The sequence below is a fragment of the Callospermophilus lateralis genome, chromosome 13, assembly GCF_048772815.1.
Source record: "Callospermophilus lateralis isolate mCalLat2 chromosome 13, mCalLat2.hap1, whole genome shotgun sequence".
Classification (NCBI taxonomy): Eukaryota; Metazoa; Chordata; class Mammalia; order Rodentia; family Sciuridae; genus Callospermophilus; species Callospermophilus lateralis.
In genome coordinates this window covers 38,378,848-38,404,513 of record NC_135317.1, presented here as the reverse complement: position 1 = coordinate 38,404,513, position 25,666 = coordinate 38,378,848, and the positions used below count along the sequence as shown (strand labels likewise).

The 25,666-nt window shown below is 35.4% G+C and overlaps 1 protein-coding gene across 1 annotated transcript in view; it reads right to left on the bottom strand.

The window, feature by feature from the left end:
- Cubn (cubilin) overlaps positions 1-25,666 on the bottom strand; it is a 274,311-nt gene that overhangs the window by 206,037 nt on the left and 42,608 nt on the right. The window contains exons 18-22 of the mRNA XM_076831399.1: positions 15,036-15,177; positions 14,633-14,811; positions 12,437-12,602; positions 11,912-12,128; positions 7,456-7,580 (exon numbers count right to left, since the gene is read on the bottom strand). Of these exons, the coding sequence (XP_076687514.1) occupies positions 7,456-7,580; positions 11,912-12,128; positions 12,437-12,602; positions 14,633-14,811; positions 15,036-15,177 (829 nt within the window). The remainder of the gene's footprint in view (positions 1-7,455; positions 7,581-11,911; positions 12,129-12,436; positions 12,603-14,632; positions 14,812-15,035; positions 15,178-25,666) is intronic.

The following is a 25,666-nucleotide window of genomic DNA, read 5'->3' as shown; positions in this document are numbered from 1 at the left end:
GAATTCTCATTCATTTACAATATATGAAATGATATAAAAACTTTGGGAAAAATTCTATTCCTAAGCAACTCCTTAACTGAAAAATCCCACACAAAACACTTGCACATCAATCTTCATAGCAACTTTTTTCAAAATAGTGGAAAAGTGGACACTACTCAACTAGTCTACAAACAGGTAAATGGGTAATCAAATTATCATACATCCATGTAATTGAAGGCTATAAGCAATAAAAAGAACTACTAAGAAATCAAACATGAAAAAAATTTGAGTGCATTACACTAAATGAAAGAAGCCAGACCCAAAAGGGTATATACAGAGTGTGCCCACGCATGTTTGCTTTTGAACAGTTAAAACTAATCTACAGTGACAGGAAGAAGGTCTGCAGCAGCTGGAATGGAGGATGTGACGGAGGTGAATGACCGACCAAACAGACACTAGGAAATTTTCTTGGGTGATAGTGTGTTCTTGAATGGAGAGGTGGTTAAATGCGTCTACACATTTGTTATAATGATGGATAAGTTTTGCTTTGTGAAATTACAGAATAAAAAATCTCTGTTGTATTAAAAGTTTAAAAGGTTTGTGTAAAGATTCAGTTCTCTAGAGGAAATCTAATACATAATTCAGATATCCAGTGAGTAAAAAATAAAATTAAAATAGAGAAAATATTCATTTGAAGGGGCCTCTACTGTCAATATTAAATAATAGACTATTTAATGTTAAAATTGTACTGAAATTTTATGAGACTCATGTATGATTTTTAGGGAGAAAAACAATAGTTGTCTGTACTATTCCTTGAAAAGTTAGAAACTTCTCTTACTTGAAATTGAAATCTATAAAGTGGCTTACTTTTCTTCTCTTAACAGTAAAATGGCTCTTTCTAAAATAATCTTAAAGGGCTGGGGGTGTAACTCAGTATATGCTTACTTAGGATGTGTAAGGCCCTAAGGTTTGATCCCTGGCACCTCCAAAAAAAAAAAAAAAAAAACTTGTAAAATAATAATACTGAAAAATAGTACTGCTAAGCTTTAGTTTCTTCTTGTGCTTTTCGACAAGATAATTAATTTGTAACAAATAATTAAGTTTGAATGTGTTCCCATAAAATGATATTCATGTTGTCATGGTGCTTTTTACGTCAATCTAAAATGCAAACATAAAAATACATCAATGCTCACGTTTTATCTTATGTTGTTGCTAAAGGAACATTCACATTCAATAGCAGTTGGCCTGTTATTATGGTTTAAGAAAACTGACAAAGAGATGAAGTAAAGTACAATTCTTCTAGCCCCTGTATCAACGGGAGTAATGGAAAAGCCTGTTTCTGAAGATCAAAGACAATTCTTGGTAGAACTCCCAAATTTTTCACTCTGATCAACTTTAAAAAAAATTAAGAGGGGAAAATATGTAAATGTCCCTTGTGTATCATTACAAAATCACAAAACTAGGTTTTTCTAAAAAGTGATCATGTTCCTCTGCCTTCACTAAGCATTTTAAAATAAATTCTTGCATAGCATTAAGCACTTGGTCAAAAGGGAGACCTGGAAACAGGTCATCCCAAAAGATTAGACCACAGGAATAGGAGGCACCGATCCTGTGGAGAGAGTGCATTGCTTACAGAGACTGTAGATCTTGGGTAAGTAGTCTACACCTCTCCTACTTGCCTTATGGGATAACTTATGTGATTGTCCAGTCACATTATGGAGCCAGGCACAGTGGCACATGCCTGTAATCCCAGCAGCTCAGGAGGCTGAGGCAGGAAGATCCCAAGTTCAAAGTCAGCCTCAGCAAAAGTGAGGTGCTAAGTGCCTCAGTGAGACTCTGTCTCTAAATAAAACACATGTACACACACACACACACACACACACACACAAAATAGGGATGTAGCTCAATGCCTGAGTGCCCCTGAGTTCAATTCCCAGTACCCGTCCCCCACACTAAAAAAAAAGAAAGAAAGAAACCATCTATAAACATGATTTCTAAAATCACTTATGAGACTTTTTGTTTCTAAATGAATCCATATGGCTCAGATTTTCCAGATATGTGGGAAATAAACAGCCAACCCAAGGAACCATCATGGGTTTTTATTGGCATGTTTTGTTTAACATTCCTTAAAGCAAAGACTCCAGGGAAGATATAATTACAGGTTCAGTTTCTTCCTTAGAAAGATGAGGCCTTCCTAACATAAATCTAACATTTTCTACAGTTTGCTGCTAGATGGTCACAGTTGATGCTTTTTCTTTTCCTTCACAGCAAAGTAGCTGCTGCAAAATTGTGCTTGGACATGAGTAATTATATTTTAAATCTGCCAAAGTCAGGGGTAGTCCTTTATAGCTATAATATCATTTTAACATTGAATTACATCACATTTTTTTTTCTTTTTATTTTCACTGATTTTGTAAAACAGCCAGGCTCTATCATCTCCATTTTTAAAGAGCTGTGGATGAAGGATCTGAGACCCCTAGAGATTATGCTCTGAAAATCACTTAGTTCAGACATGGCCAAGATAAAATCTGAATTAAAGTCCTCAATTTCCAAATCCTGTGCTCTTTAATGAATCCAGGTTACTTTATAGAGGAAATGTCACCTTGGGAATGAAGACAAGTAGGGGGATTAGGAATGTCACAAATCAACATTCTGTTCACCATTTTTATTCAAAGGGCCAAGAAATTTAACAAATTAGATAAGATAAATGAACCAATCTGGGAAGAGCTAGGATAGCTGTATGTGCCATAATACAAGAAAACACTAACCAATTAGAAAGTGAATCTTTTGGAGACAAATAGACTTGCTAAAATTCCTTTCCAGAAGAAAGATATCCAAGTATCTAAGCAGAAAATTTAGAATTCAAGGTAGAAAGAATAGGAGAGGATTATGATTTGCCCAGAGTAGTCCACATTCATATCCAGCTGGATGCGGAGACCTGACTTCTCCTCAAGGCTTCCTTTCACAGTATCATGGACAGCACTTTCTAGTAGTGCCATTCGCCATTTTCTCTTGGGATTTTACAGCGATTTATACTCTAAGACTTGACTTTCAGGGTCTTTGATGAAGTATAAAGACAAAACTTCATGAGCTCCACTTGAATTTCTGAGTAAAGAAAAATCTACCCTAGACATCTCTATTCAATCAGAATTTCTGGATGAAACCCTGATACCTGAATTTGTAACAACACACTTCCCTCCTCCCCAAGCTTCTTATGAACATTGGCGTCTGAGAATGTTGTCCTGACAAGATTGTAGTTTAAAGTAGAATGATTCTCTCTACCCATTTCTTCTAAATAAACTCTTTCTAGCTCTCTGGTTTGTCATTTCTTAACTTCCTACTCCTAGATGTCTTCTGGGGGCTTATTCCAGGATGACTGGTGAAAAATAGCACTAAACACCAGTGTGTGTGTGTATATTGGGGGGGGGGGTTGTCTTTGTGATGGGGATGAGGAGGTTGGGAAGGCTCACTTTTACCCTATATTGAGGTGTTTTTGATTATTCCTGGTCATTTCCCTGAATACTGTAAAGTTCTTCTCTTTGCAGAAAATATGAGAAGTTCACCATAGTTATACTGTAGCCCTGAAATGAATGTTACCAATTGCACCAGGTGAAGTTCATTTAGGGAATTTCCAAGAGCAAGTCGAGACACATGGCAGAAGACATGGATTACATGTTGAGACTTGATTGTTTGGCTCCTAAACCAACTAGCCATGTATTCTTGGGACGAAAAATTCAACATTCTAACTTCTTTCTTCCTCATTTAAAATTATTTGGACTAGGTCTAAAGATGTAGCTTAGTGGTAGAGTGCTTGCCTGGCATGTGAAAGACCTTGGATTTGATCCTCAGTACCACACACGTGCACGAAAGGTGTGGAGAAGGGGGAAAGAGAGAGAGTGAGAGAGAGAAGGAAAAAAATTACTTGGCTGAGATCTGTGTTTTGAGCTTCTTTGACACCATAAAAAATGATATTTACATCAATAATGCTCACACAGACATACTACAAACTTCATGGAGTGATAACTAACTTTGCGTGATAACTCTGATACCTTCATGCTATTTTCAGTTCTACTCCATACTTTGAACAAATGCAGTCATGAATGAGTCATGAATTTTCAGGGTGAAAAACAATGGATTCAATACTATATAAGTTTTTATCTGATATTAATGTCTCTGCTCTTGTTTATACTTTTAAAGTGCCCTATTAGTAGGATTATCTATTTATGTATATGCAATAGATTTTAAAAGAGTATAAAATTTCAAATTAAATTGGCAAATTTGACTAATTATATTCTCTTGGGATTCAAGTGTTTTGTGCTTTCAGTCGTCAAGCACTGAAAACCTCATCTCCTAATCACTTACTAAGAACTTCTTATGTGCTGCTATCCAGTAATATTTTACTTGTTACTTCTTTCATTTCTGTTTCCCCAGGAACATCTGGAGGAAGGCAGTAACAGAGTGCAGAGGGAGGGAGTCAAAGTAATGACAAGAAGCCATCTCTTTCCTCCCAAACACATACTTGAGGGCTGACATCATAGCCACATGGCATGAACTACAGATGAGAAAAGAACTGGATTTAAATCAGGAAAATTCACCTTTATCAGATGAAGACCGTAATAGTGTCAGCAGGGAAATGCACAGAGGTTGTGCTGAAGAACTAGAAATCAGCAACCAAAGTCATTATTATGGCTCTGGAAATAACTTCTGCTAGAGCAGTAAAAAAGGGTAAGGTCCCACAATTGAGCTTTCACTGATGCTCTTCTTCTCTTTCACTATTTTATTCTGTAGAAAATAGTCCCCCCCAAAAGATAACTGAAAAGAAAGAGCCTTAACACCTCTGTGTTTTCAAGTCAGCACCTCACGCACCCTGACTCTGCCTGCCTGGGAAGACTATAGCCCTCTGCCTGGCTACGACCAGCTTAACTCCTCCTTTAATCCCTGAGCCAACCCTTGAGAAGTAGTGCAAAAGCACCCTCAGTAATTCATGTGAGCTCACCTCCTGACCTATGGAAAACTGTAAAAGTCTCCAGAGTTATAAGGTGACGATGCCATAAGGCTTCCTGGATCCAATCATAGATCAGATTGCTATTTAGAATGATTTGACGGTGTTAGTCAGACCTATGAGTTCATTCAGCAAAAGGCAAGGCACATAGTGACCAACCAGGCTAAGCCAAGGGACAGAAAGTATGTACTCCCATGTCTGTGATTTCAGCCCTGTCTGGACCACACAGAGGCTAAAGTAGTGGCCAGCACACAGGGAAGAGGGTGGAGCGTCTCTGCAGTTGTTAGGACAGTCTCTTCTTTTTATCCTTGGCTTTTTCTTCTGCTCTCTAACTTTAAGTTTTGAGTGGGTGCTGGGGATTGAACCCAGGGCTTCCTGCATGCTAAACACACACTAGACAGCTAAGTTTCCTTTCCTGTCCAGCTTACTTCTTTCCTTTTTTCAATTTATTTATTTTTAACTTTGGCGGTGCTGGGGATTGAACCCGGGACCTTATGCATGCTAGGCAAGTGCTCTACCACTCAGCATTATACACCCAACCCTTGATCTAATTTTAGTTACTTGTACTCATTAATATTTAACTTTAATATCTTCCTCATCATATTATTTCAATTGTTCTTGATTGTTTCTGCAGTAAACACAGCCTTACAAGCTAATGTAGAGCTAACAAAGAGTTGTTGGAGTCATTACAGAGCTATGTCTTACTTTGTATATTATCACAAAGATTTCTATGATATTTTCAGGAGGCCCAGACTGAATTACATGTTATCTAATACACTGCCAGTTTATTCATGCAGAAAATTGAAATTATGCTCATAGATGATTAGAACCAGAAGACATTTCAAAGATCATCAAATCCACTCCTTTAATTACACAGATGAGAAAACCGTAGCCCAGAGAGTTCAAGTGACTTACTCCAAAACTAATATTCAGTGTGGTTTGGAGCCAAACATATGAGACAGATAAAACTATGAAGTATGGAAAATTGTGTGCACACTATAATTTCCTGAGAAACTGATTTTGGTCTTTGGATGTTAACCACCTGAACAAAGTCCAGTGCATATGTCAACTGCACAACAAAACCTAATATGAATTCAGGGACCTCATTCCCCATGTGCTTGGGCTGAAAAATGAACTATTTCCCACGGAAGGTTCCACTCAAGATAAAACTGTATGTTTCTCTTGCTCCTAGGATTCTGCAGAAACCTAAAGTCATGCTTCCAAAACACAGAATGTGAAGCTCTGCAGAGAATAACAATTTGCTTGGAATGAATGAAGAATAGTAACCAGACCCTCTGCCGGAGAAATAAATGAGAAATTGAGTAGGGTTTCTGAGCAGGAGATTGTTTTTTTCCTTTTTATTTATTTCCTGTGGGGAGTAGGAGCTTTAAACAAGGAACACCTGGGGTCCCTGGAGGAACATAGGCAGGCACTGGTAGTGCTCCAGTTCTCTCTAAGTGAATAGTACTATGCTTCTGGGGCAATTCAGAGGTCGTGAAATGCTTAGTGAGCACAGCCACCATATGCACCTAATGCATGAGAAAGCCCAGACTTGCTGAAAACATACAGTCTCAGCGGGGGAAACGAGCCTGTGGAACATGACATCCTCATAAACCTCACAGACTCTTGGGGCTGGCAGCATCCCTAGTACGTGTCATCTCAAAGACTCTGCCTGTAGGTATTCGTTTCCTAGGACACACTGGCAAGAAGCAAAGTAATGAGGAGAACTAAGTAATAGGAAAAGTACAATATGATAAAAGGAAAAATTAAAAAGATCAATTTCATTAGGTCAGATTTAGAAATGTATATTTTGCCAAGAAAACTTCCCTTTCCTGATACAAAATTCTATGCAGAAGTCTCTTATTTTTACTGTGTAATTGTTGTTGTTTTTTTTTATAATTTCTTAAAATAAGTTTTCAGTCTGATTGGTAACTTTTTATTTTGGTGGAATTTTAAACGTGCAGAAAGATTGCACAAGCTCCCAAATTCCTTCTATCCAAAATTGCCATATATTTGTATTTTGCCCCCACTGTATTACCTCCTTCCCTCTCTCTGTGTGTCTCTCCTTCTCTGTCTTATTGCTTTCTCTCTTGCCCTTTCTCTCTTTGATTCTGTCACTCACTCATCATTTGATCCACTTCAGAGTCATCTGTGCACACCGTGTCTTTTACTTCAAAAATCTTCTAAAAACAAAATATTTCCCTTACAAAATCACTGTACCATTATCAAATTTTGAGAATTTCATATCGAGGAAAATCAATATTGATACAATACAACATTAGTATTAATTGACATAATACTCCTATCTGATCATGATTCTGTTTTTAAGGAAGGTGTTTAAAGTCACCTACTTTATTTTAACTATGACTTTCATGGTGTGTCCCAGATTTAGGGACTAAGCATTCTTTGTGTTAGATATTAGTACTGTTTTGTAACACAGTAAATGAGACCAAGCAGACAATGTGTCTTGTTACCTGCATCAATTGCTTCATACTTTATTGTAAAGCCTTCATAAGCGAGGTCAGAGTCAGCCACAAATATCAACATTATTGAGTTGTCACTGCTGGTGAGAGAAGGCGGGATGGATCTTCCACAAAATCTATTCCAAACAGAGAAAGAACAGATACATGGGTTTAAAAACCTTTAGGATATTTGAAATGATGGACCAAAAATTGGAACATGTAAATATGATAATCAGTTTTCTTATATAACTCCAACCAACCTTAAAAAGCAAATATATTTCAGGCAAAAAAAAATTATTTGCAAACTTAGAAGATCATTCTAGTCATGATTACTTCCCTGAAACGGTATGGTGTGTGTCTGGCTATGTAACTTAACATGTTAGAATTTTGATGAAATTCGAAAGCACAAGTTCCATTAGACTGCCATTTAGCATATTAATGAATTTGTTCATAGAAATGTAACAAATATAAACAGTGAAGGGAATTCATATATCATCAATTCTTAAAGTACAGACTCAAGTGTCAACTCTGTCACTTAGAGGCAATATGACTTTGGGCAAATCACTCAATCTCTATGCCTCAGTTTCTCCATCTTGAAAATGGAGATGGTGATAGTGCCTATTTCATAAAGTTATTCTTGGGAAATGATGGGTTAAGATACTGTACATAAAGCACTTAGATCAGTGCCTGGAATAGTAATCCTAGAGAGGTGGAATCTGTTGTCTTTAACAGGGGGCCTGTGGAGAGGAAAAGGTTTGATTATAAAGCCATATTGTCTGTTTTGCTGAACAAAAGCAGTTTTACTCAGAACAAAATTTTCTAGTAATGACAAAATAATAAAAGACATTAAGCCATGAGATTTTAGCCAGAGAAATACCTATAAGAAGGAAAGACAAGTAAAATAGAAATCTCAAGTCTAAACAGAGTTGGCAAAATTAGTCAAATAGAATGACGGAGAAAAAAAATACTATGAAAATGAATGTAAAGGGAACTGTTGAATATAAGAAAGGGATGGATTAATTGCTGAGGGAAATGAAGACAGAATTTAGTGTATAAGGCCATTTCAGAGGTTATAAATACACATCCATCCGCCCACCAAAAATAAATAAATAAATAAATAAAAATAGAAAAGTTTAAAAAGTTAAGAAACAAAAGATGATGAGGGAGTATAAAACCAGAAGAAAATTTAACTTATTAATGGACAGAGAAACAAATGTTTTAGAATAAAAAATAAAAGAAAATGAAAAATGAAGAAACAAAGCAATCAGGAGAATTCCATTTCCAATGAAGATATAATATAAATGGGAGCTCATATCCCACTTGAATCAAAGTGTGAAATATGATATACCAAGAACTATGTAATGTTTTGAACAACCTACAATAAAAATTAATTTAAAAAAAAAAAGATATAATATTAACAGCTAGATTTAATTTTACACCCAAAACAACTGAAACCTGAGCAAAATATTTAAAATGTTGGCTCTCAAGACACTGGATACATACTTTATATACAGAGATACAAAAATTGTGGTACATATGTGTATTAAGAATTGTAATGCAAAAAAAAAAAAAAAAAGAATAGCGTTACCTTAGATTAGGTAGAGGGAAGGGAAAGGAGGGGAAGGCAGGGGATGTGGGGATAAGAGAGATAGCGGAATGAAACAGACATGATTACTGTATGTATGTAGGTGACTGTATGACCAATGTGATTCTACAATATGTACACTCCTGGGGTAAATAAAATGTTCTAAAATTGATGATGTTTTCAAATTGATTTTAGTATGAATGGCATAAACTAGAATGATCTTGCCCAAATTTAGTAGATATGGACATATAAATTAAGGATTTAATTAATTTATCTACCTTTGTTTTGAAGAAGATGTTAAGTCCTTTTAAACACTGAAATGGCCTTATACACTAAATTCTGTCTTCATTTCCCTCAGAAATTAATCCATCCCTTTCTCATATTCAACAGTTCCCTTTACATTCATTTTCATAGTATTTAGCAGTCACTCTCTATTCTCCTGCCATTAGAGCCCCAGGCAGCCACTAACCTACTCTCTGTCCCTAGAAATTGTCTATTCTGGATGTTCCAAACAAATGAAATCATAAGATATAGGGTCTTTTGTGACTTGACTCTTTTATGTAGTGTAATTTTTCAAAGCTTATCCATATTGTAGTAGGCATCATTACTTCATTTCTTTTTAATGGCATATAATATTATATTGTATGTATATGTGTAGTATATGTGGACATCAAGTGACGAAGAACAGGAAACAAATGAGTTCCAAAGCAAAACTGAAAAGGATTGAACTGATTTCAAGTAATTTAACTGCATTCCTGGACATTTATAGGAATATAATAATATCTAGAGCCAAAAACATAAAAATTGAAAATGCCTAACATTATGTCAGATATTTCCAGGGATAGAAAGAAGCAGCAAAGTATGATTCATAATGAGAGGAAAATTGAACTGAAAAAGGGCTAAAAGCTTAATTGTAAGGTATGAACTACTAGAAGAACACATGGAGGAGTTCTCTATAACATTGGTCTTGGCAGGATTTTTATGGAAGAGATCTCAAAAGAACAGGCAACAAAAAATAAATGAACCAATGGGGTTCTATCAACTATAAATCTTCCATATGTCAAAAATAAACAACAGGGTGAAGAGAAAACCTATGGAATGTGAAATAATGTCTGTAAACTATACATCTCACAAGCAGCTTATCTCCAAAACACATAAAGAATGTGAACAACTCAATAGCAAAACCACAAGTGACTTGATCAAAAAGGGGCAAAAAAAAAACCCATGAATAGACATTACTAAAAAAAAAAAAAAAAAAGAAAAAAAAAGACACAGAAACAGCCAACACATGTATTTAAAAAATGCTCACTGTCACTCTTCATTAAAGACATGCAAATAAAAATCACAATAAGATATCATACCACATCTGTTAAATGATTATTATTAAAAAAAAAGATAACAAGGGTTGGTGAAAAAGCAGAGAAAAGAGAATCCTCGTTTACTCTTGGTAGGAATATAAATTAGTACAGCCAGGCTGTGGCTTTAGCTCAGTGAAGCACCTGACTCACACGTGCGAGGTACTGGGTTTGATCCTCAGCACCACATAAAAATAAATAAATAAAGATATTGTGTCCATCTACAACTAAAAATATATATTTTAAAAACAAAAAATAATTAGTACAGCCATTATGGAAAACAATAAATAGAGGTTCCTCAAAAATTAAAATTAGAACTATCATATGACCCAGCAATCCTCCTACTAAGTATATAGCTCAAGGAAGCAAAATCAGTATGTTGAAGAAATATCCGCCCTCTCATGTTCATTGCGGCATTATACAAGGTCCAAGATATGGGATCAATCCAAGGGTCCATCAATAGATGATTAGAAAATGTGATATAGATATATAGATATGGAAATGTAAATATAGATACCCCCCACCCCGCCACACACACACACCATGGGAGACCATTCAGTCATAAAAAATAATGGAATCCAGCCACTTGGAACAACAGGAATGATCTGGCAGAGAACATTGTATGAAATGGAAGAAACTAGGCACAGAAAGAAAAATACCACATGAGATCACTCATATGTGAAATCTATAAAAAGTTGATCTTACAGACGCAGACAGTATAATAATGGTGCTTATTGGAGGCTCAGGTGATTGGGGGGAAGGGTTGGGAGATGAGGTTGAAAAGATCCATGATTACAGTTGGATAGGAGAACTAAATTTCAAAGGATCTGTTGTACAGCAAGGTGACTGTAGTCAATCATACTTGGTATCTTTCGCAAATGTAAAAAGAGTGGATGTTTTGTGCTATCATCGTTAAAATGATAAATATGTGAGGTAGTATGTTAGTTAATTAGCTAGAATTAACTATTCTGTAATCTGTATATACTTCAAAATATCATGGTATACAAAATTTTAAAAAACGTTATCACTTTAAAAAAGAAATAAGAGAAAATAGATGGGAAATGGTGGTATGTGCATTACTGATTTTGTGTCTTTCTGAACAAAAATCTATAAAAAAATAAGAATGGTGAAATGTGATAGACATCATTATTCAAAGTACATGTATGAAGACACGAATTGGTGTCAACATACTTTATATACAACCAGAGATATGAAAAATTGTGCTGTATATGTGTAATAAGAATTGTAATGCATTCCGCTGTCATTTATTTTTTTAAAAATCCATAAAAAATAAATAAATACAATAAGTACCTTAATCAAACAAACAAACAAAAATTAAAAATAAACAAGCAAGCTGCCAAGTTTAGCATGAAAAAAAAAACACCTTGGGCTGGGGTTACAGCTCAGTTAGTAGAGTATTTGCCTAGCATGTGTGATGGACTGTGTTTGATCATCAGCACCACACAAAAATAAATAAAATAAAGTATTTTATCTGTCTACAACTAAAAAAATATTAAAAACACCTTACCTCCCAAGAAATGTCTCAGAACCAGTGTCATAAACTTCCAGGTAATCTTTTGAGCAATTGTAATGAAACTCCAGATAAAACTTGTCAAACACCAAACGAATCCTTTTTCCAGATTGAACCCGTACATGCCAGGTACAATTGATACCACTGGGGTAGATATTAGGATGGCCAGGACTTTTAATGATTCCTGTGGATTGTGTAAGAACTTGTCCGCATGCTGTTGAAATAAAAATTTAAAATTATCACAACAGATAACCAACAAGCTCATGGATTTTTTAAAAATATATGGATCATAACCTCTTAAAATCTCAAAAGAATAATGCTGTTTCTTACATGCCACTTAAGATAACTTTTTTCTTTTGTTAATAGATACCAAATAACTATTGTTATGTGTTGATTGAAAATATATTCTTTGCCTTCAGTGCACTTTAAAATATTTTTTATAGTGTGGAATTTTTCTGCAATTTGTTTCTATTGTTTAATTATTTGAATGTAAGCAAAAGAGGAGAAGAGACAATCTCTTACCCAAATCCTCAGTACTGAACTTAGCCATGAAACCATGATTTTCAGTGGAAGAACTTTTCACAAATGTGACATAAAGAATATTGTACACGGATGTTATTAATGAAGTTATGTTGGTGCCACAATACTTTTCATTTTCAGGAGAACCCAAAATGGAACTGCTACCAACCTGAAGTAAAACAGATAAGCCCCAGTTTATTTTGTTAGATGTCTATTTTGGAAAACAACTTCAAGAACAATTATTTCAAAAACCCTTTATTAACATACTAAAATCAATTTGAAAACATCATCAATTTTAGAACATTTTATTTACCCCAGGAGAAATTCCACGTCCATTAGCAGTCACTCTCTATTCTCCTGCCATTAGAGCCCCAGGCAGCCACTAACCTTCTCTCTGTCCCTAGAAATTGTCTATTCTGGATGTTCCAAACAAATGAAATCATAAGATATAGGGTCCTTTGTGACTAGACTCTTTTATGTAGTGTAATGTTTTCAAAGCTTATCCATATTGTAGTAGGCATCATTACTTCATTTCTTTTTAATAGCATGTAATATTACATTGTATGTATATGTGTAAATATATATATATATATAGTATTTTACTTATCCATTCATCAGTTGATGGACTTTTTTATACTGTTAAAATTATCAGTAATTATTTTATTTGGCATTTGCATATGATATAATGAATGCAGGCATATTCACATACACATTTTTGTTAATGTTTTGTTAACATTGAATATAAAACTAAGAGTGAAATTGCTGGATCAAATGGAAACTTTATGTTTAACTTTTTGAGAAATCACCAACTGTTTTCCAAAGTGAGTACATCCTTTTCATTCCCACCAGCAAAGCGTAAGCATTTCAATTTCTCCAAATCTTTTCCAACACTTGCTATTATCTGATTTCTTGATTACAGCCATTCTAAGGGATATGAAGTGAGACTGCACTGTGGTTTTGATTATTTGCATTTTCCCTGGGGACTAATGATGCTGAATATCGTTTCATATACTTGTTCATTTGTATATTTTCTTTGAATAAATGTCTATTCATGTTATTTGCTCACTTAAAAAACCAGATTGTTTTTAATTTTGGTGAAGTCCAATTTCTTTATTATTTCTTTTGTTATTTGTAACTTTCATGTCATAGCTAAGAAGTTTTCACCTAATCCAAGGTCACAAATATTACCATGTTTTCTTCCAAGAGTTTCATGGTTTTAGAACCCATGTTTAGGTCTATAATTCACTTTAACCTATATCCCAATCCCTTTCTAGTTTTTTGTTTTTGAGACAAGGTCTTCCTAAGTTGCTCAGGCTGGTCTCAGACTTCCAATCCTCCTGCCTCAGTCTCCTGCAATACTAGGTTTACTGCTGTGAACCACTGCACCCAACTTCTAATAAGTCTACTTCCTGAGGACTGTGTAAGAACTTGTCCACCTGCTGTTAAAATGAAAATAACAATAATTATCACAATAAGGAATCAACAAGCTCCATGGATTTCAAATATGTGGATTGTAAGCACTTAAAAACTCAAAAGAAAAACACTGATTTTTATATGCCACTTAAGATAATTTTTTTTCTCTTACTAAGTTTTTTAAGTGTGTGAATTCTTTGTGATATTCCACATATAAACTCAAGATGTATTTTATTTTCTCTTCCTTGCTTAATTATTCAAGAAAGAAAGAATTTCCAGTATAATATTGGACAGAAGTGGTGAGAACACATAGTCTTAAATTTTAACTGATAAAGGGGCAAAACATTTAGTGTTTCATCATTAAATATGTGGGGTTTTAAAGATGCCATTTATAAAATTAAGGAAGTCCCCTTTTCCCCTAGTTTGTTCAATGTTGTTATCATGAAAATGTGTAGAATTTTGTCAAATACTTTTTCTGTAATCTACTGAGATTATCATTTATTTTTGACCTTTATTTTATTGATAACATGTATTATATTCATTGAGTCAGGGATGTTATTAACATCCCATACTTCTGGGATTGATCTCATTTAATCTTGGCATATAAACCTACTTATAAGCTAGATTCAGTTAGCTAGTGTTTTGTTAAGGATTTTTCTGTGTTTATTAGATATTGATCTCTACAAATGACTTCCATTGCATATAACTGATTTGAGGATAACATAACATAGTATTTTTAATAATATGAAATGAAATACAAAGATCCAAAGGTTTGTTTCTTCTTACCTCAACATAATCTGTATCACAGTGGGTAGAACTTCCAATTTCAAATCCAGTGAATTGGAGAAGAACAACTTGGCTTTGGGGCTGGCGTATGGTCCACCTACAGGTCCTTTCTCCAGGATATACATTGGGGTAATAAGGGGAGCGAATGACTCCTTCCCCAGTTAATTCACCCCCACAAGCTGTAAGTATAAAAATGATAGTAGTGTTCATCCAACATAAATAATTATTGGCCCCAATTTTATTGTATATCCTAATTATGCCTAAGGAGATAACAGAATGTAACATTTTTATGAGAATATTTTCCTCACTCCTTGAGGACATAAAATGACTAAATTATTTCAAGAAACTAAAATGTTACAATCAGGTAAATGATACACTTAAAATTAAGTAGAAATTTCCTTACCAACTTGATAAACAGCTCTGAAACCAGCCTTTTGGGTAGAATCATCTATTATAAGCCTGATCCAGACATCGTTAGTAATGGATGTAATGGGAGAGATTTCATTGCTACAGACTTTTTGAAGTAAAGTATCATGATCTCGAACCTAAACAAAAAGATGAGATAGAACTGTAATCCTAATCAATAAAATCACTTTGGCATTATTTATAAATAAGATAATGACAGATTCAAAATGACTAATGATCTAATTTAGATAATATTTATATTATATTTGAAAACAGTGGGTCATTTTTTAGCATGATTCTATATGTTGATAAAACCTTAAGTCAACAAAAATCCATAAGAATTTTGCAGATGTCCTAATAATTTCCGCAGTGTTAAAGAGGAAATAAATCTACAAGTTTGAACTAGCTCACAAACAACAAAAACAAATTACTGCCTATCAGAATATAAATGATTTGACAAGATCTGTAATGAAAGAAAGAAAGAAAGAAAGAAGGAAGGAAGGAAGGAAGGAAGGAAGGAAGGAAGGAAAAGGAGAGAGAAAAAAAGAGGGGAGATCCTATAGAATGAACTTTAAATTAGCCACAAAAAAAGCATTAAATTGAGGAAGAATAAAGTAAATGTAAAAGCAAGACCTAAGAAATAATATTCAAAGCATACAGAATTCATAAGTACATTGAAGAACTGCTGTTGAGGGAGGTTGGGCAATAAGGATACAAAAGACAAATCTTGGGTGACTCTAATAAAGAAAATGAAAGCACAAATATATGAAGTTAAAAAGGACAAGGATTCTACAAACATACAGATTCTAAGATATATTTTAAATACAATTTTATGTCAATATATTTGAGTGTTTGAAATGAGTTATTTCCAGAAAAAAATACATAATTGCTAAAATTGTATCAAGAAGAAGGAAAATAAAATCGGAATAAACATAAGCCATGGATAAAATTGAAAACATTTTCAAATAATTAGTCCACCCATCCAAAAAGGAAAAACTCCCAGAAGATGTTATGCACTATTTATTAGATTCTTTTAAGTTTTTAAGGAATGAATTAATGCCTGTATATAATTTGTTCTAAGGTGCCCTCAAAAGTGGACCAAGTTCCAAGTATTTTTCCTCTGAATTCTTATTATATACCATCAGAGAGAATAAAAAATTATGAACTAATATCACCAACTCATATTGATACAAACATCTTAGACATGATTGTAGAAAAATGAATCCGTAGACGTTGTTAACATTATACACCAAATCAAGTATGAGAATAAAAGTAATTTATTATTATTGATTTATTATAATTATAAAAGTAATTTACATATTTATTATTACATATAATTTCTTCAATACATCCAATGGCATAAACCATACGAAAAAGCTCTTCTTTGTCTTACTGAAGTTATTCTTGACATTTTTAAAAAGTGAAGCCAGAATGTTTATTAGCATCCTGATTGATTAAAGACAAAATTCTTAGAAATCTAGACAAGAAAAAATTTTTCTTAACTCAGTGAAAGCTACCTGTTTTAAGTCAATAATCAACTTCTTGTAGTGTAGTGAAAACACACACTGTCTATGAATCTGAGTTCAAATCCTACCTATCACAAGTTTCCTCTTTTAGTAACCTTGAGCTAGTTACTACATCTAAACCTAACTCAACAGTTGTTGAAGCAAATAAATAAAACAGTAGTGTGAATTCCTTGGTGACATACCTAGTACCAGTTGTCTAAAGAAAAGCTATTATAGGCTGAGATTGTGGCTCAGTGGTAGAGCACTTGCCTAGCACATGTGAGGCACTTGGTTCAATTATCAGCACCACATAAAAAATAAATAAAATAAAGGTATTGAGTCCATGTACAACTAAAAAAATATTTTAAAAAGAAGAAGAGCTGTTGTTATTCTTGACAGTTCTTTTGGGGGAAGGTGGTACTGGGGATTGAACTCCAGGGCACTCCACCACTGAGCCACATGCCCAACCAGCCCTATTTTGTATTTTATTTAGAGACAGGGTCTCACTGAGTTGCTTAGAACTTCACTTTTGCTGAGGCTGGCTTTGAACTCATGATCCTCCTGCCGCAGCCTCCATTTTCAAAGGTAAAACACTGGAGGCTTCTCATCATAATCAGAAATTATTCAATGGATATACATACTATTCCTGTTCTATAAAATTATTCTGGAGGACCTAGCCACCCAAATGTTAATTTATTAATTCATATTATTAAGGTATCAATGAGTACCAGACCTGTGCTGGCAAGAGCACTGTGAAATACAGTCACTGCGGGCAAGGAACTTAGAACAGGCAAGAACTTATTCTTTTAAAGCATTTTGATAAGTGTGACATCTGGGAAAGTGCAGGCTGCTGCATTATTACTAGACCAATGATTCTCAGTAAGTACCCAAACTAGGCATTTGGGAAATTTGCAAGGGCATTTTTTTTGCAAGGGCATTATTAAAAACTTTCATAATTATCACAATGATGGCGAGGTACTGTTGGCATTTAGTGGCAAAGGATCAAAGATACCAGCCAGCCAGAAATGTGGAAGAGAGTCATTCACAAGAATGGTCCTAAAAATCCTAAGTATCCTCCTAAGTCCTGTGTGACATTGGTATAGGTGAAAGTTTTGTAATGAAGTATAAAAATGTAGCTTAGTTTCACACATTAAAAACAAATATCCTCACCCAATTTTAATACATGCTGAATTTTTCAGAAGAATGAGCATAAACGAAAATAATTTTTTCTCCCAGGAAACCTGCCAAGGGTTGGTCACCATTTCAGAAAAATTAGTTACCAACCCGCACAGCCTTGTCAGCCTACATTTGTTCTGCAGTGTTCACGGCAATTTAGGGTACGAACAGCTGACTGCTTCATTTGGTCTTCAAGTACAACTTGCCCAAGTTTTTCACATACTGAACTAAATGTGATTCTTATTTTGTTGTGTTATTTCTCCTCAATTTTGTGCTTACAAATGAATATTTTTTAATATAATGTGTGTAATGAGCTTATATCATCAATGAATTTCACTGTAGAATAATAGCAAAGGGTGACAACAAGATCTTAAAATCTAGACCCAGTGGCGTAACCAAAGACTCTGAACTCATCTAGCGGATTAATGGAACAGATCTTAGCAGAAATAAACTGCAAGCGGAGACCTGAAGGCCAAGTAGGAATTAGCTAAGTGAGTAGCAAAGGGCAGATTTTTAAAGCATATTCAAGCTGGTGGGGATATCCTGACATCATTACTCTCAACCCTAACTGGTAGAAGTATAAAGTTTGGGAAGATTTACTTGACAATATGTATCATGAGTGGCCTAACACTTTATCCCAAAACTATTCAAGATGCAGACACAGAGGCACCCAGACCCAGATCAAAGTATGCTCTCTAATGACAATGACTAAAACTATTCTAAAGTTCTAATATTAGGTGGGTGACTAAATAAATTATGGCTCAGCCATATGATAGAGAAAGAGATAAAAAAAAAATCACATGCCTCTCCACTGACTCACGCTCATACCAGTTCTTTTCTGAAAGCTCCTACAACATCTGCAACACAAATTTCACATATTGAAATAAAGGATGCTAAATTTCTCTCTAATCAAACAGAAAATCTCGGAGGGAAGGGAAGGCTTCTGTGTCCCCTTCAACATCTAACAATAAACTCTGGAAATAGGGATTTGACCAATTCTTATTGATTCATTCATTTTAAGGTGCAGGATGATGTTCCATTTTTTTTTTTTTTTTGGTATGTAGACATACTACAGTTCCTGAAAACCAGAAAGCATTAAACACAGAGAAAGATGATATTCCTGCTCTGTAATCCTCCTGGGTTCTATTTGCTTTTTCTAAGATTATAGTCTCTCTTTTCTATTTCACCCATTAGAAGATGACAAGAAGGAAGAAAAACAGCCCAATAGCATCAGTGCAAGCTTAAGTGAATCATTCCCCTTGGACCTGATTAATGAAACTCAAGGACTTTAGCAAGGAGAAAGGCAGATGCAGTCCAAATGTTTTAAGAGTAACTTATAGGGCTCAAGGGCCTTAAACCTAGAAGGTACAATTGATTTTTGCCATCTCTCTCTTTCTCTCTCTCCCTCTCCCTCTCCCTCTGTCTCTCTTTCTTTCTCTCTCTCTCTCTCTCTCTCTCTCTCTCTCTCTCTCAATTCTTATTAATTCTAAAAACCTGTATTTTCCCTGGATCCCAGACATGGCAATGCATTGACCATCACTCTTTCAAAAAAGACATTGAAATAAAATTTATCAAACGTTCTAAAGTGACGCCAAATATTTTTGCAACACTACTTGCATTCAATATTCTAAGATTTATGAACTTGTACTCCCCCCCAAAAAAAGTCTTTTTCCTTTGTGCTTGTGAAGTAGGATAGACTGCATTATTTTTTCATCATGAGTCACTTCCCTCACATAAGAGGATTGAATATCTGTGCTCTTTGCCATGTGACTTGTCATGTCTCTCTATGGAGAATTAATACTTACCCTTCCCATTGACTGAGCTGACCCATAGGAATTGCTATGCCTAACAGAATGTATGTAGAAGCAGTATACTAATTTCCAAGTAGAGGCTTTGGCTGTTGTTGCATGATCTGAATGTCTTTTACTTTTCCCTCTCATAAAACCAAAAGCCTGGGTCCCATGATGCAGGAAATAGCAGCAGAGATTTTGAGCAGAACTGATTCAAAACCAATATGTTATCATGAGCAAAACACAAACCTTATTTGTAAGCCACAGAAATTTTTTGTTTGATAATGTTTATGATTTCCCTAGTATTTGTTATTGTTTCTTGTTTCGGGATAACTTAGAGAAAGAAGAATGTCTGAAGCTCCTTTGTAGTAACAAAGAGTTTTTCTTAAGAAATCAGATGAAGTCATGCCACAATTACTTGAAGAGGGATCACAGTAAGTCCATTCTTTTTAATGAATCACATTTGCAAAGAAGTGACAGGAACCAATGCAAAATTCTAGGGTTCTGTGCATTAGGCCCAGATCTCTCACTGATTTCTTCTTTCATCAAGTAACACTAAATAATTCAGGTCCTGAGCCCCATCCCAATACATAATCTGTGACCAAGAACCTACGGGGTATTCAAGATGGCTAAAATGGTGTTTTAGATGGCATTTTACATTCACAGGATGAACTAATTCCTGAAGAGAAAGTATATATATATATATATTTTTTTTTTTTTAAATGAGCTCTTACAAAGAAACTATTTCTGTGCAGAGAGCTAACGTTAACCGGGCTGAAAAAACACAATTTATACAACATTTTAAGTGTGAGAGCTAGAGCCCAGTAAGCAGTAAGCTTTAACATCTGGAATGGATCAGGTCTCAAAGCCATATCTTAATGCATGTGTTTATTTGTTTGTAAGCATATGAATCCAGATTTGTTTTTATATTACAACTTCTGAAATCCATTTAAGTATTAAATTTTAATTCAAAGCAAACCAAGTATGCTGGCACTAGGTTTGGTCCATCCAAAAGCCAAAAAGCAGAACCCTACCATATGGTAGCATTTAACACATGGCTTCCTGGTAATGGAGCTTCAGGCTGACATACCTCATAGCTAAGTAAAGGCTTGATTTCAGAAACTAGTCTTGGGCTGATCTGGGCGAGCAGGAGAGAGATGTGTTCTCACTCTAATGAAAGAATAAGAAGTAAAGAATAAAAGATGACATGCAAAAGGTAAAAATTATTTTCTTTGATGATTATCCTTTGTTATTTATTAGTATGTTTCATAGATTCGTGGTTCAAATTTTAAAGTATTTTATGTCTCATGAAGCATGTCCATCCTAATACCTTTATCAATAAACAGCCTTTGTCTGATATTTTAAAGCTGATTTTCTAAAATCAAGAATATTTAGCCTAGTTTTACCTACAAGGGTCTTCCCTCATGATTACAGACTCCAACCTATCTTCTCCTCTCCCCCTTCTCCTGTCATTACCATCAGGTTAACCTCCAGAGCCCACTCACTGTATGATCCGCATGATGCTAAGGACATTCTAGAATGTTCTTAGCTGCCTTCGCAGAACCAGGCCATGGGAGGAGTTAGTTGCTCTTGGGGGACAGGGGACAGGGCCAGGTCATGGGAGCAGTTTTGGTGATGGGATCATTTAGGGCTGGGCTGGAGGACAAGTAGGTAACCACATTTACTATTTATGGAATAAATAAATGAATTAATGAACTTTAAAAACCCCTTTTCAGTAGGGAAAAATTACTATCCCTATTACAGATGAGGAAAGTGGGACTTAAAGATGTTTAATATCTTGCCTTTAGTAACACAGTGTCAAAGTCTTTTATGATTCTTCCTTATAATACTTTTCCCATTTATATCAGAGCAGTATTGGCCATGTTCTCTATTTGGCTGGTCATGGGTAGCACTCCTGATTCTTGCTCTCCCCTATCCTCTTATTCTTCCTCACTGCTCCATATCACACCTGTCCCACTGGGTGTACGGTTTCTACAGAAGCGTGCAGCTCTCTCACATACAGCAAACTGTTCTACACAAACTCCCCAGCTCTAAAATTAGATGGTGCTTCCGTCTCAGTCTCTCCTGGATTTCACTATTACAACGTATAGAATTATTTCACTTGAGTAATGGCATATGCCATAGTTTGGACCTTAAATGTCCCTCAAAGGCTATGTGTTAAAGGTTTGGTCCCCAACCTTTTGGAAGGCAGTGGAAACTTCAGGAGATGGACCTAGTGAAAGGAAGTTAGGTCATGGGAAGCACACACCTGAAGGCGATATTGGGACCCCAGCCCCTTTCTCTCTCTCTGCCTCCTGGCCAACAGGAGGTGAGAATTGTTCCAGCAAACACCCCTGCCATGATCTGCTGCCTCACCCGAACCTAAAAGCAATGGGCCAACCAACTATGGACTGAAAATTGTCAGCCAAAATTAACCTTTCCCCCTTTAAGTTGATTTTTCTCAGGTATTTTGTCACAGCAGTGTAAGCTGACTAACACAGCATATTTTATTACTTCATCAAAAAGCATCAGGATGTTCAAGTAGTTGTGGAAAAACTGTGCTGAAAACAGAGCTCAAAAACTAATGAAATGTTTCTAAACTCCAAAAGCAAAGCATGTAAACTATTAAACTACTCTCCATTTCCCCTTCTCCCTGCCTTCTTTAGAAAGATTTTTCTCTGAACAGAAGTTCATTTCAAAATGTACTGAGTAGAAAGAGCAATACTATTCTGACTATTCTTTCTGTGGCTACATTCCAGCTTCGGTTATCAGAGGCCCTATTCTTTCTCTGCCATTTACGTCCATAACCACCCTTAAGAATTATTTTGTGAATCACAGCCACAAGACTCTGACCAGGAGGTCTACTTGAGGGAAACAAGTATGTGCATGCAGACCAAGAGTCTTGGCTCTCCCTCTACCAACCCTACGGCTGCAGCTGAAGAGCTTCAGTGCCCCACAAAGAGCAAAAGGAGTTTCTCTGTGACTCTAAATTCACTGAAGGACAGTGTTGGATAGGTGAACTGGGGATCACAGGGGAGAGGACCAAGGAAAGCAAGATGAAGGTGGTAGAAGGAGGAGGAGGAGGAAAGAAGAAGGAGGAAAGCAAACCCTCAGCATTTCAGCTTGCTGTATTTCCCCCTTTCTTAAAATTTTTTATTCTTTCTTTTTAAATCTTAAATTCAAGATGTCACCTGGGAGTTGAGCTTCATCGTGTCTCATGGGTTTTGATAGAAAGCATTTCCTATTTGTTATTTTCTGCCTAGTCTTTCATGTTTTATTTCCTTTTATAGCCCAGTAATTATTTAGGAGAGCTTTCATTGATTTCCCAGTTCTTAGGCATTTTTTAGATTGTTTCATCAATAATTTCTGGTCACATTATATTGTGAAGAAGTATACAATTTCCACTTCATTAACTTTCTGGGATTGTCGTAGAAGTCTCAAACAGGATGAATTTGAGATTCATGCCACTTGTAGAAAAGGTATATATTCCCTAGATTCCCAGAAACCAAATTCAATATAGCTTATTCCATCCTATCTTATTAATTAATATATTTTCAACTTTTCTATGTCATTTATTTTTGTGGTTTTCCACGTCTAAGAAGGAACACCTCCCACAAAATCCTTGCTGTTCTGCAGAAGGCACTTCTCTTTCCCTCCCTCATTGGCCTCCCTTATAGAATTCCCTCCCTGAGTGGAGCAGAGGGTAGATGGTTGGGGACGGGCCAGGGAAATCTTATGGCGTGAATTATTCTATGGATTTTCCTCCATCTCCTACCTCAAGCTTCATCCTTAATATCCCACAGACTTCTGAGTTATTATTCAGTCTACAACTTGGATTCTCTGGATATAAAAATTAAACTTTCATCACTACCTTATGTGTCCAATAGCTTAAATCACTTATGAAATGTTAAGGAGAGGGGCTGCTTTGTATTCTGCAACAATGCATCAGTCACATGCATTGAACTGTTCTGTACTATTTAAAATACTCTCACACAAAAAGAGATGAACTAAAAGTTGATCTTGTCCTCATTCTTTTGTAGCCATATCACATCTTCTATGGGCAAATATGTTTTTAAAGGTAGAAACTTCAGCTGAGAGAGAGATAAATCAAGGAAATGATAAATAAATATGTGCTCCTTATCTTAAAAAAAGAAAAAGAAAGATGTGCTACATCATGTCTAGGCAATTCCAAATCTATTATCTTTTGTAGTTAAATTTTATTTTCAAATCATGCCTATGGAGCTCTCTTGCTAAGCAAAAAGTCTTTCAAAACCACAGTTTTCATGAAATACATACACTAGAAAACGCTAACTTAATATTCATCTAAAGATATGATGCACGGCAACAAAGCATCTCTAATCACGTAACAAGAGGATCTGGGGTTCTCAGGAGTGCATTTATTCACACTCAAAAGAAAACTCCTTATTATCAGTCCCCCATATCTCTCCAAAATTACCTCTTTGTTCCTCATTCTTTGTAAATTTTGGGGTGGTCTGCTTTCTCTCTTAAGTGGAATTATTAATGACAACGTCATCTCCCTTCTAAACCAACTTCCTTTTCTTTTATTCGCTTGCTTAAATTTTTCACTTTCAAAGCATAGCTTTCAAAAATGAAGCAACTACCTTGGGGAGAAATACTTCAAATCTCACAACAATATCATTTAAATTTGATTCCTGCATCACTTACTTCCACAACCACTGTCTAAAGAATATCAAGAGTAGTAAAAGTACTGAAAAACAGATGTTTAGTTCACAGTTTTTTTCTAATGAATAGAGATGACTTTATGATAAGGTCTTTGATCTCATTCAACATTTATTTATCTAAAATACTAAAAAGGAACATGTATGTCCTATTTTTACAAAACTTTGACTTTTTTCGTTTTTTCTTTTGGTACTAGGGATTGAACTCAGGGGCACTTGACTACTGAGCCACATCCCCAGCCTTATTTTGTATTTTATTTATTTAGAGACAGCGTCTCACTGAGTTGCTTAGCACCTCACTTTTGCTGAGGCTGGCCTTGAACTCACAATCCTTCTGCCTCAGCCTCCCAAGCTACATTCTACATTCCCTTAATTTTATCCTCATGAAGATTAGATGAATAGGTATGACATCTTATCAAAGTAGGAACTAAAACATTCATATGTAGAATTGTCCAAAGTTGTATAGTTATTTAGCTACAGAACTAAATCTCAGATGAGTTAACTCCAACCCCATTCTAGCTACAATGAGTTGCTTAGCATCTTGCTTAGCATCTTGCTTGGCACATTCTGCTCGTCTTATTTACAAAATTAAATATATATTTTTAATTTGTTCTAATTAATTATACATGACATCAAGAGAATTTCAATTCATTGTACACAGATGGAGCACAATTTTTCATTTCTCTGGTTGTATGTGATGTAGAGTCACACCATTCTTGCAATCACCCATGTAGCTAGGGTAATGATGTCTGTCTCATTCCACCATCTTTGCTGTCCCCATGCCCCCTCCTCTCCTCACCCTTTGCCCAATCCAAAGCTCTTTTATTTTTCCCATGCCCACCCCTGCCCCCAATTATGGATGGATCAGCATCCACATATCAGAGAAAACATTTGGCCTTTGGTTTTATGGGATTGTCTTACTTCGCTTAGCATGGATATTCTCCAACTCCATGCAGTTACCTGCAAATGCCATAATTATATTCTCTACAAAATTACATCTTTGAATGTCATTTTCATGGGGTTTTTTTCCTGATAACTTTCTAGAATATTTCAGAGGAGTTCATGTAACTCCTCACTGAAATTCAATGAAAATGGTTTTCACAGCAAGGATAAGGTATCTTTGCAGATGTTCTGACAGCTCCCTAGAAATATTACAACCACTATGAAGAATCCAGCAGAGGCGGCTGGGGTGCGGCTCAGCGGTAGAGCGCTCGCCTCCCACCTGTGAGGCACTGGGTTCAATCCTCAGCACCACATAAAAGTAAATGAACACAATAAAGATACTGCGTCCATATATAACTAAAGAATATTTTTTTTTTTTAAAAAAAAGAATCTAGCAGAAAGGGGCACAAATTTTCCTGATTATTAGTGACTTCCTTTCCAACCTCAGAAAACCATTGAGCCTGGCTTCACATTTCAGTCCTGTGATCAGACTACCAGCAATGGAATTGGGAAATT